A 13,328-nucleotide genomic window follows, 5' to 3' on the forward strand; every position below is an offset into this window, starting at 1 on the left:
ACACACTCGCCGCCACAGAATGTTAACAGCAATGTAATGCCTTTTCTGGCTAATTTTATTCGTCTTACCTCCAACAAAGTGGTCACTGCACAAGCGTTGGTATGCCGAGGGCTGACAATCTGTTAATTTTTTTTAATGGCTGCTATCCATCTTCTCCGTCGGGATCCGATAAAATGATAACCCTTGCCTTGTTTGTTGATGGTTACTACATCCAGGTGCACAACAATATAGTGGCATGATGGAAGTCTTGCTGAAAGTAAAAACTTTCTTTGCTGCCGTTCCTCAATGCTGGCTGTGGTAAACTACTGGTAGTACACGTCCAAAATGGCGGCCGCGTTTGTCGTGACGTCACGTGAAAAGGGTCCATACTCCAACCAGGTTGACGCACCCCCAGTTTCAAAAAAACGCACGCTTTCTTATAAGGGAAGCATCTTTTAATCGTGCTAAATGATAAACATTGTTTGCCACACCTGCAGGAAACCACAAAAGTGGAAAAAAACCCCCACCAAAGCTTTCTTACAAAGGCAGCACGTCGTGCTCGAATGAGAACATCGAATCACATTAACATATTATGCGCTCTCGTATTTGAATTAGATAGAATTTGATTGAAATGTAACAGTTTTAAAACGCTGCAACACGGTAAATGCGCAAATTCATTACAAAGGGAGATCACATCGAGGCATGTAGTCTACCAGCCAGATACGGGGAAAATATAGGATTTTCATCCGTGTTTAAAACACTAGCAACACAACCCTGTCATTACAAGGTTATGAAAATGAATTGAGAATGAATTTAATTTGCAAAAAAGTTAACATATAATAACAGTAAAAATAGCAATGATAATTATGAACATATGAATTTTAAAGAGATACAACAATTAAGGAGCATATCAGGAACAGATAAAGAAGAGGATCCATCTGATTGTGAAGTGCAGCCAGCGCTGGCGGCTCAGTCTGCAGCGAGAGACAGACAGACAGACGGTGGGTGGGTCAGTAGGCTATATAGGTCCTATTTTCAGTAGCAGTATATATTTTTAGCAAGATCAATGCCATTTGGCCAAATACATACCAATATTAATGCGACGGATGGGCCTGCATCTTGGCACAGAGCTCTCCGATGTTTGGGGTAATTGAAGACAGTCTCAGCCTCAAATCTTTCTCAACATCTCCCAGTCTTTGCCGATGTTTAGTTGCCGATCGGCATTTAGTTTTGCCGATTTCAACCAGTTGAGCATCACGAATGAATGAATGAATTAATTAATGAAGCCACAAACTACTGCAGAACCGTTACGGCGTAGAAGAAGAGTTAAAAATCGCCATTACATTTTTTTATCTTGTGCACCCCCTAGTGGCAGCTTGCGCACCCCCGGGGGTGCGCGCACCACACTTTGGGAACCCCTGGTCTAAGGGCTCGCCTGAGTTAGGGAGCCAATCAGAGAGTGGGGAGGGGTGGAAAGACGGTGACGTGTACTACTCGACAAACGGAAGAGTGTAGTTTATTTGGGACTGTTTACGGATCACATTTAACATGGTGGCGAGCGATACGAACCAAACTTTCGATCAAGCTTTAGACACTGTTCTGAATAGTTTAGAGCGAAAGTTTGTTTTAAAAAAAGAACAGCGTTTGGCGTTACAGTCTTTCGTTGACACGAAGACAGATGCCTTTGCCTTGCTCCCAACAGGGTTTGGTAAAAGTCTCATATTTGTCTTGCACAAACGGCAGTAATTGTTCGGTGCCATTGTTTTCCTATTTTTGTTTTGCCTTCTCTTTCTCTTTCCTTCTCTTCTTCGCCTCTTCGTCGCTCTAACTACGTCACCGGGTACAACTGCCATGATTGGCCATGGGCTACGTATACGCCAAATGATAGACATTCGCAACGTCCAATAAACGGCCGTTGACAATCGTAAACCACACCTCCCCTACGAGAAATTCAGTAGGCAGATTCCAGACCATATTTCACTTGTGATACGGTCTGGTGTTAACCAGACTAGACCCAAACCGACCCTCTCAGTCATCCTCAGTAACACCGTTCACACCCGGCCTCCAGTGACCCGAATGCTGACAGGATGACCGAAAGGGTCGACGACTCTCTTTAGGGTCCACTTGAGGATAAATACAGTGGTGCTGTATACCCTAGAACATCATCAGAGTTTCACACAAGTCCTAAAAGTAGATAAAGAGAACCCGGTTAAACAAACGAGACAAAAATATTATACTTGGTCATTTATTTATTGAGGAAAATGATCCAATATTACATATCTGTGAGTGGCAAAAGTATGTGACCCTTTGCTTTCAGTATCTGGTGTGACCCCCTTGTGCAGCAATAACTGCAACTAAACGTTTGCGGTAACTGTTGATCAGTCCTGCACACCGGCTTGGAGGAATTTTAGCCCGTTCCTCCGTACAGAACAGCTTCAACTCTGGGATGTTGGTGGGTTTCCTCACATGAACTGCTCGCTTCAGGTCCTTCCACAACATTTCCATTGGATTAAGGTCAGGACTTTGACTTGGCCATTCCAAAACATTCACTTTATTCTTCTTTAACCATTCTTTGGTAGAACGACTTGTGTGCTTAGGGTCGTTGTCTTGCTGCATGACCCACCTTCTCTTGAGATTCAGTTCATGGACAGATGTCCTGACATTTTCCTTTAGAACTCGCTGGTATAATTCAGAATTCATTGTTCCATCAGTGATGGCAAGCCGTCCTGGCCCAGATGCAGCAAAACAGGCCCAAACCATGATACTACCACCACCATGTTTCACAGATGGGATAAGGTTCTTATGCTGGAATGCAGTGTTTTCCTTTCCCCAAGCATAGCGCTTCTCATTTAAACCAAAAAGTTCTATTTCGGTCTCATCTGTCCACAAAACATTTTTCCAATAGCCTTCTGGCTTGTCCACGTGATCTTTAGCAAACTGCAGATGAGCAGCAATGTTCTTTTTGGAGAGCAGTGGCTTTCTCCTTGCAACCCTGCCATGCACACCATTGTTGTTCAGTGTTCTCCTGATGGTGGACTCATGAACATTAACATTAGCCGATGTCAGAGAGGCCTTCAGTTGCTTAGAAGTTACCCTGGAGTCCTTTGTGACCTCGCCGACTATTACACGCCTTGCTCTTGGAGTGATCTTTGTTGGTCGACCACTCCTGGGGAGGGTAACAATGGTCTTGAATTTCCTCCATTTGTACACAATCTGTCTGACTGTGGATTGGTGGAGTCCAAACTCTTTAGAGATGGTTTTGTAACCTTTTCCAGCCTGATGAGCATCAACAACGCTTTTTCTGAGGTCCTCAGAAATCTCCTTTGTTCGTGCCATGATACACTTCCACAAACATGTGTTGTGAAGATCAGACTTTGATAGATCCCTGTTCTTTAAATAAAACAGGGTGCCCACTCACACCTGATTGTCATCCCATTGATTGAAAACACCTGACTCTAATTTCACCTTCAAATTAACTGCTAATCCTAGAGGTTCACATACTTTTGCCACTCACAGATATGTAATATTGGATCATTTTCCTCAATAAATAAATGAGCAAGTATAATATTTTTGTCTCATTTGTTTAACTGGGTTCTCTTTATCTACTTTTAGGACTTGTGTGAAAATCTGATGATGTTTTAGGTCATATTTATGCAGAAATATAGAAAATTCTAAAGGGTTCACAAACTTTCAAGCACCACTGTACCTGGAACTCCCCACTAGTCAGAGAGAACTGAAGAAGCCTTTTGGATGAGAGGTGAAACTCAAGCAAGTCCAGTTCTCTTCTTTAGCACCTACAGTTCACGATGACCTGGATGACGGAGAACCTTCACAGACATGTTTGTCTTCATCCTCTGAGAACATTTACGACTGATTTCCACCAAACTCGGTTCTCCTCTGATCATTTTCGCAATTTAATTCAAGTTTGTTTTCACATACAAGGAATTTGCTTTGGTGGTTGGTACTTGAACAGTTAAGAACATTTAAAAAATGACAAAAGTATTTAAAATAAATAATAATAATAAGAAGAAGAATCTAAAATGTACAAATTTGAGTATGTGTATGAGTTGTTTTGAAGACCAAGCTCTATAGAATGTCCCGGAATGTGCAAAAAACAGGGAACACGAAGAAGAGTGATGACATAAATGTGTGTGAAGAGGAGAACGTGTGCAGTGGGTTAAATAATAACCAAGCTGTTCTATCCAGTGTGAGCTGGAATGTGCAATAAAAGTTCACAGAATGAAGATGTAAGACATGACCATGAGACGATCAGAATCACAGTTCAGTGCATTAATGTCACAGGTTGGAAGTGTGAGGTTCGAGTCAGTGGAATCTCCGACCTTATTGATGAGGCAGCTGCAGTGGGGAAAAAGCCGCCCTTATGGCACGAGGTTTTGGTTCTAATGGACCGCAACCTCCTACCAGAGTTGAGTGATTTCAAAAAGTTTGTGTCTGGGGCCACGGTCCTTTCTGCTCTCCTCAGGCTCCTGGACTCGTACAGGTCCTGAAGACAGGGCTTGAAATTAACTTTTTTTCTTTGTGTCCCCCAGTGGTCCCGAATTCTGTGCTGTATTGTCCCGAATGGAAGCAATAGTGTCCCCATTTTTTTCCTCTCTGAAATAACCAGTGGTTAATATTATCATATGAAGTTACTATTATATTTGTAACTATGCGATTTTGAACCCTTTATATCATTTTTACAATAAGTCACAAGACACAAGCGACACGTGTCCTATACATCATCTACTTCAAAATTAGTTATTGCATTTTCAGTTTATTAAACTTTGGCGATCTCACTGTATGAATAGATACCCGTTTATTTAAAGGGGCCAACTAGCTCATTCAGAAAATGTTTCAACTCCCTACATCTGCAGTACACTTTAGCTGAAAATAAGACCCCTTTTATGTTCATTTCATCTACTTATACCTTGAATATCTGTTGGCACTTATAAGGCCAACTTATAATTTTCACCATTACCGTTATCCATTACCGTTATCCATTTTTATGAACTTTCCGTTATCCATTTTATGAACTTTCGCTGCCGGGTGCGAATGTTAGCAACATCAGCATAGTGCCAGCAGGTCCGAGCCTAGTTGTGCTGCTGACTGACTAAACTTTCTGAACTAGAAAGACACCAAGAAAACTCACTTATTCTGTTGAACGGTATCTTCCGTCAATATCATCCACATCATTCCTGTTGTATTTTATAACGTGTCTCACAGTGTTCATTAAGTTCATTCAGTTGCTAGCGTTGCCTGCAGACCAGGCGATGACACTTTGGATCCTGAAGGTCCCGGAGACGTTATGTCTGGGCTTTCAGTTTCTTCCCCGCGGTCGGTCCGCTTCAACCACTTCAGCATTTTTGTTCTGGCAAGAGTCGGCGCAGCGTGTGCGCTAGCAATTCCATTCCAAGTCCATATAATGCGGACTCCGGCCGAAGATTCTAGAACAGAATGCGCTGCTCTGTAGCCTACGGATGCAGGTGCATCGAAAGTGTAGCTACTATGTATTTTTCGCTGTTAACGTTTTAAAATTAAAATTGACAAATTAGGTGAATGTCTACGTATGTGTTACGGCTTTGTAAATAATATTAATGTAGAACTTTTTTTCTAGATCTATTTTTTTCCATTGTCCCGGGATTGTCCCAGATATGATAATTTTGTGTCCCGATGACATTTTTTATGGTCCCCGGGACGTCGGGACACCGTTAGTTTCAAGCGCTGCCTGAAGAGATGGAAAGTTGCAGTGGATCGTTCTCTCAGCAGAGTGGATGATGCGCTGCAGTCTGCCCTCGTCCCTGGCAGTGGCAGCAGCGTGCCAGATGGTGATGGAGGAGGTGAGGATTTCTGCCTGTATGCAGGAATCAGGTGGGCCGTGACGTGGTCAGAGTGGCCCAGTGCAGCGTGCGGGATGGCGTGGTGGGCATTGTTGACTGTAGTGTAGCAGTGAGCCAAAATATTCTCCTCTCTGGTCGGGCATTGAATAACCTGTTTGTAGTTGGGTAGTTCGTGGCTGAGGACAATAACTGGGGAGACCGGGTTCGTCTGCTCCACACTCAGTGTCTGGTCGGCCACCAATGAATGAAGTGAACTCGTGCGGGGAGGAGAAGGGTTTACGGTTAATGATAAATGATTCCAGGTCGGGAGAACAGTGCTGCAGGATCGCCGACACATTACCGCACCAGACGCCGTTTACATAAAAACAGATTCTGCTGCCCTTCGGTTTACCAGAGAGATCCGTGTTACGGTCCGCTCTGATAAGTTGGAAGCCGGCTAGCTGCAGCGCAGAGTCCGGTACGAGTCCGCATAGCTACGTCTCCATGAAGCATAAAACGAAAGATGGAGAAAAGTCCCCATCAGCAGCTGGAGTTCGTCCGGTTTGTTGCACAGTGAGCACACGTTGGAGAGGAATATCACCGGTAGTGGCGTGTGAAGTCTGCGGAGGCGCACCAGCACGTTTCCATCACCTCTGGTGTCTCATTAAGTGAGAGCACCTTTGACCAGAATGTCCAATAATTACACGGAAGACACAAGAAAAGTTGGTAATGCGTCTCCTGGAGTTGTTCCCCTGATGTTCATGAGCTGTTTGGTGAAAGAACTTCAAGTATCGCAGCAGTGAACTCAGTTTACAAATAAAATAAAATAAAACGAAGCAATGCACACCAACACACTGAGGCAGCCGGCCGCGGCACTATCTTGGATAGTCAGTTTTAATCGGCCACGCGTCTGTGATTTTGTCTCCTCATGTTTGTGGGGAAAAAAAGGTCTTTGACTGCTGCGACTTGCTGTGTTTATTCTTGAAGTGTGCATATCTGTATCGGTGCCCCTCACACCCGGAGATATTAAACATGTCCTGAGTCAAGAAAAACAGGTGCTTCTTTTATTCTCTGTGATAAATTTTATTGTATTTTCAAGTTTTCGCTGGAACTTTTGAAATAAGAGCCAGCGTCTTGTCTCGTCTCGGCTCAGCGACCACTCAGATGCCATGTTGCGAATGAAGCGTGATCGTCCTGGTCCATGGTAAATACAACCTGTTGTCTGGATGTGAGAGTTTTATCACTGAGGAGACGTTTAAAACGTTTCTTACAGACGTCCAGCTGATAAACTCTCTTCCCATCCATCCAAACATGGCTTTCTGTGAAAAAGGAACGAATGAAGACACTTTGGTTCGAGATCACACCATCGCTGACTCTCGTCAGCAGGCTTTCGTCTAAACGGGGGAACAGGGGCGCTGCGCTCTCTTACTCTCGGCGTGCGCCCCCTTACCGACTCCGTGAAAACATCCCAGCAGCACTACATGACAATGTGTCTGATCATCAAATCCATTATAATTACTCCAAAAATATTCCAATCAGAGTAGATACACCGCCAGATGGTGCAAAAACAATCCGAATTGGCGTTTTCCAGACTGAGGCGCCATGTTGTTTAGTTGTTTACTTGTTGCGGCTGCTCTCGCGAGATTTGACATGGGTTGCATACAAGGTCAGCTGACTTGTAGAGTGAGATTTCTCGAGACTGAATGACCTTTCACCCACCGGCGCGGGAGCTTTTGACAGAAGTAGTTCGCGAGTTGTTTTTGTTGACACTTGGGCATTTAAAGATGTCATCCCGCGGCACGAAACGGAAGAAAGCCAAAGACTGTCCGGGGCAGAAGAAGATTACTTCTTCCTTTTTCAATGTTGACAGACAATTTGTTACAATTTCCCTCTCAGATACTCAGAACGTCCCATTGGAGCATTTTTCAAAGGCTTTGCACGGCGGGGGGGACAACCGGCACCATCCCCCGCCCCCCCGCTTTGCTCCCTCGCCATGGTGAGCGCCCTCATACTAAATTTTTCTAGAAAAAACCCTGGTCAGTGTTTGTAAAGTGTTGGGTATGACGTGTCGGTGTCAGTTTCTTTAATCTTTATGGGTCAAAATCCGTCCCAAATATAAATAAAACTGAACCGATGTTAAATATATAGGCTACTTGTTTAATTTTAGCTCACCCCAACATACAATGATAGATTTTATTTCACGTTAATGAAGTCAGCATCTTCTCCACATTTACTGTGACCGAACACGAGAGCGTACGAGATGAGCGGTTAAGGGGCGGGGCTTCCAGGAAGTCTCTGTCAGTATCTCATTATCATGCAAAATGTCCTTTTGCGTTTGAAGGAACGTGTTTGTGGTGAGGATCTGTAAGATGCAGGTGACTCCTCCAGTCCTGCCACTGCATCACTCAGACTTAAGGGGTGTTCACACGGCAACTTTTACTCCGGTGTAGCACCGGGGCCGCCCCGCTAGAGCGTTCACACGGTACAAAGTTATAGCGGTGTCGCCCCTGAAAGCTGCTTAAACCGGTGCAAATCTAACCCTGCTCGGGAGGTGGTTTAAGAAATTTACTCCGGAGTAAATGCTAGTTTGCGGGGCAGCACCGATATAAAATGGGCCGTCTGAACGCTACAGGGGTAGACTCGCTACGCGTCAGGAGAGTTGATTACATACGGGCATTGCATAATTTGCGTCCTGGTATTTTGCGCTTCCAAAATGGCGAATATCAACAACAACAGAACTGCGTGTCTTCCAGTGTTGCCAGATTGGGTGGTTTTAAGTGCATTTTGGCGGATTTGAACATATTTTGTGCTGGAAAACGTCAGCAGTATCTGGCAACACTGGTGTCTTCATCCACATTGTTTTCCCGGCGCTTGGTGATGCCATGACAACCGGGAAAAGGAAGTACATTTTCACGCATGCGCATATTTCATTTCCGCATTATTACTATCGTATAGCACGGTCGCAAAAACTGCCGTGTGAACACAAGTGGGGCTGCACCGGTGCGAACACGCTTCTCTCTAGTAAGCAGGTTTGTGACGTGTGAACGCTCCACAAAATTTACACCGGTGTAAGATATATCGCAACAAAATACATCGGTGCAGCATCGATGCAAATATGTGCCGTGTGAACACTCCTTTACTTTGGGGTTCCTCAGTCATCACAGGAAAAAGATCAGGACTGAAACAGCACCTGTGTGTCCGTTTCGAAGGTTTTAGGTCTCGTCTCCAGCTGTGTAAAGTGTTCTCCTTCACACACAATGTGGACAAGAAAAAAATTGTCTTTTGGACTGCTTTCCTGACAGAAGTTGAGAGTGAGAGTTTTCCCTGTTTTTTCTCCTCATGATATAGTTAATTATTTCCTAATTAGCATTAATGTAGCAGAGTTATTTATGTATGTATTTATTTTCATTCATGATCAGTCGTAGTGACAGTGTGGGCAAAGGGCAGGGACGTAATCAACATGAGCTTATGACCTGCGCTTACTGGGCTTACTGAACGTAAAAAATATATAAATATAAACCAGGGCTTTGAACCGGTTCAAGGAACGAAAACGAAAACCGGGAACTTTTTCTATTTCACATGGAACAGAAACGAAACCAGAAACTTTATTATTTTTTATGTTCCGGAACAGAAACGCTTATTAAAAATAATGGTAACCGGTTAATACCGGTTTTTATTTCGTTCCTCAAAGTTTCCGTAGCCTACAAATAAAAAAGCCATTCTTCTCCTGCGCAAGTTTCTCTGACCCGCTGGGGTTCACTTCCTGTGTGACGGTTGCTGACTGAATGGAGGGAGCGGGAGGGTGGACTACTATCACGTCTCCATTACTGAGTGTCTGAGCAAAGAAGAGCCTGAACGATGCAACCTCCCTATTGGCTGTTTGTAAAAATGTATCAGTTGTTGCCCCTCCCACGGGAATCATCGCGGGCTCGAGAGACGAGACCTGACGAGTTAGTTCGTTGGTAGCAGAACAAAATGTCTGGACACAAATCGGGTTTTCAGAAAAGGAAAGAAAATAAACGGAGGGTCGAAAATACAAAAAAGGAGGCAGAAAATGCTAAACGAGTTTTAAGGTAGGACAAATGGTTAGTTTTCTGAGGCAGCCCGCCGTGGCTGCCTGCAGGCTTATTTATTATAGCCCATTTAGTTAAAATAGTTGATGTAAAATGTTTATAGTTATAGTTATGTGATGGTTGTCCTGATTTAGACTGGTGTTTTTTTGGGGGGGGGGGGGGTTGCGCGATGTTGCACCCGGGTCCAGATTAGGGCAGAACCGGCCCTGGCTACATTTCAGGTGTAGTTTGTTTTATGTATGTATGTACTTGCATAGATGTGTACTTGGTCTTCCAATATGGCGCCTAACAAAATCTCGCGGCGCGGTGACGTCATGCGGTAGCCCTCTATAGGGCCTGACTAGCCTTTGGTAACACACTAAACGAATTCTCTTTCATTTTTGGCACTTTTTCTGTTTGTGTAGATGGGAAGACGTACTGAGAATCCAAATCGCCAACATTTGAAATAATAATTGTTTTGAATTATTTCTTGTCTTATTTAATGAAGGTTGTAATAGAATTAGCCTACATTTGGCTTAAGCTGGATGAGACAGAGACATAATTTTATAGCCATTTGTTAAACAGCTGGCAGGGAACGTAATTAACCGTTCCGGGAACGAAATTTTTTTGTTCTAACCGGTTCGGGAACGTCTATTTAATGGTGGAACCCAAAACCGGAAACGTTAAAATTCCGTTTCTGTTCGGAACGAACCAATAGGAAAAAAATTCCGGTTCAAAGCCCTGATATAAATCAACAGTCAAACAAAACCACTCAACAAAAACAATAAATAAAATACAATTTATGGCTTTTAAAAGTTGCACTTAAGTGAATATTAACTTGGCACAGGGTAATTAGACATTCTTTTCTTCATAGGCGACATTCTGCCAATCCAGTTTCTCAAAGATTAGCACTCAGATAAACAAAACGTGCAAAGTAACAACGTGTTGCCAGCTGCCATTCGGATAAAACTAACAACAGTTAGAACAAGATAACGAAGGTGAGGGCGTGGTGGGTTTGGTATTAACACTAGTGGGGACAAAAACCCAGTGCCAACCCCCAGTGGTGCCAACATTAGAGGGTCACAATATTTTGCTCCGTTGTGTTCCACCAAAAGAGTCTCCATCATCTCTCCAAACGCCAGACTTTTAACATTTGAAGTTCAGAACTGTAGTAATTCATAATATAATAATAATAATAATAATATACAATTCATTTGATTAACTGTAAATCTTGCATGTGGTGATGAACTCATTCTACCAATTTGCAGATGTGTTTTCCAAGCGAATACCGCACTGACTGTCGGGAGGGTGTATGTTCCTTTCCCTCATAAATGGAAGTAAAACACATCTGGATTAGGGTTATGACTGTGAAAGGGTTTTCAAAATTTCTACTTTCCTGATGTTGCGTTTGGTGAACTTTTACTCATGTATTACTTTTTGAAGTTATTTTTATCGGGTCATGCAAAAACCTCCCGCACCCAACATCACCTCACTTCTGATAAATACATGTATATTAAATAAATAAATCATGATTATAAAATAAATTCATTGAAAGATGTGTAAAGTACTTTTATATAACAATAAATGAACAATTATAATTATTATTACAACAATTGTTAAGCAATTACCTAATTGTTATATAAAAGTGACTCCCATGTTCCAGGATCTTTCCAGTACTTTGTTATGGGCTTGTTTGGGAACGGGGTCCGTAACCACAGGTTTGCGTTCATGTAGAAGGCAGCGGTGGTGAATTCTGACTCCCTGTTGCTTTAATAATACTGTTGAAACAGTGTAATCAGATCTTGCACGTGTTTTTGGGGCGGCATGGTGGTGTAGTGGTTAGCGCTGTTGCCTCACAGCAAAAGAAGGTTCTGGGTTCAAGCCCAGTGGCCGACAGGGGCTTTTCTGTGTAGGGTTTATGTTCTCCCTGCGTCTGTGTGAGGTTTCCTCCACAGTCCAGAGACATGCGGTTAGATTAACATGGGGCAGCTGTGGGCTGAGGTTGGGCTGAAGTGCTCTTGAGCATGGCACCTAACCCGCAACCGCTCTCCGGGCGCTGTAGCCTAGCTGCCCACTGCTCTGGGTATAATGTGTGTGTGATCATTGCTCGTGTGTGTGTTTTCAATACAGAGGTTAAATTTCACGGTGTGCTTAAGTCTGTGCTCGAGTGTGTGATGGACTTCTTCTTCCTCTTTTTGTTGTTTGTAACAGGGATGTTATAGCACGGATAGAAGAATGCAGCCACCCCATTGTGATGAAGGGTCTGTGTGCAGAGTGTGGTCAAGACTTAACTCAGTGAGTTTCCTCCCTACATCTAAACCACATGTATTTCTGGATCACAGTAACTAACGTCTCTTTTTTTTTTTTTTTTTAATTATGGATGGTCTGATGTAACATCTCGGCTTTATGGCCCTTTTCCACTACCCTTTTTCAGCTCACTTCAGCCCGACACGGCTCGCGTTTCGACTACCTCAGAGCAGCACGACTCAGCTCGCTTCAGCCCTGCTCAGCCCCCAAAACTCACACGGTTTTGGAGTGGGGCTGAAGCGAGCCAAAGCGAGCCGAGTGGGGCTAGGGGCGTGAGCAGACACTCCCCTGTGCACTGATTGGTGAGGAGGAGTGTCCTCACACGCCCCGCGAGCACGCTGGGATCTGTAAACACCGTAAACCCGGAAGAATTAAGAGAATTTCTGAAGCCTTATGCGCCTCGCCTCATCTATACGCTCTTGCCAGTATCTGTTGGCGTTGTCGGTGACAACAAGCCACAGCACCAAGACCAGCAACACTAACGACTCCATGTCCTCCATGTTTATTGCTTACTCTCCGGGTCGTGAGACTACCGCTTAAAAGCTCACTGATGCAGGGATGTGATTTTTCCGCGAATTCGCGGAATTCCGCTTTTTTCACCTCAAAACTTGAAAAAAAATGTTTCCGATTTTTCCCTCAAATCTACATTCGTATCCTATTCGTTCCGACTTTGTTTGAAAGATGGCAGCCTCGGATTTGCATCTTTACGCCTCGATCATGGAGGCTGCCATCTTTCAACTCTTTGTTTGAAGCGAGCGCATTCATTGGTTGTTACAGAGTGATGGGCCAATCATGTACCTCGTTTCATCTCATTGACGTAATTACGTCATTTACGCAATTACATCATTGAGATGAAACGAGGTACGTGATTGGCCCATCGCTCTGTAACAACCAATGAACGCACTTGTTAGATAGCTGTACGTAAGCTCGCTTCAGAGTTGAAAGATGGCAGCCTCCGTGATCGAGCGTAAAGTGCGCGCGCGCGCGAGAGAGTGCACGCGCACGAGAGAGTGAGAGAGGGCGCGCGAGTGAGAGAGGGCGCGCGAGTGAGAGAGGGCGCGCGAGTGAGAGAGGGCGCGCGAGTGAGAGAGGGCGCGCGAGTGAGAGAGTGAGTGAGCGAGCGAGAGTGTGTCAGAGTTGCACGTTGACCATTAAATTGGCTTGAATTTGTTAA

The 13,328-nt window shown here is 44.1% G+C and overlaps 1 protein-coding gene across 1 annotated transcript in view; it reads left to right on the forward strand.

Moving 5' to 3' along the window:
* Window positions 1-13,328, forward strand: part of ctdp1 (CTD (carboxy-terminal domain, RNA polymerase II, polypeptide A) phosphatase, subunit 1) — an 86,682-nt gene that overhangs the window by 1,701 nt on the left and 71,653 nt on the right. Inside the window, exon 2 of the mRNA XM_060904984.1 lies at window positions 12,059-12,142. Within this exon, the coding sequence (XP_060760967.1) occupies window positions 12,059-12,142 (84 nt within the window). The remainder of the gene's footprint in view (window positions 1-12,058; window positions 12,143-13,328) is intronic.

Source organism: Neoarius graeffei, chromosome 22 (genome assembly GCF_027579695.1).
Source record: "Neoarius graeffei isolate fNeoGra1 chromosome 22, fNeoGra1.pri, whole genome shotgun sequence".
NCBI lineage: Eukaryota > Metazoa > Chordata > Actinopteri > Siluriformes > Ariidae > Neoarius > Neoarius graeffei.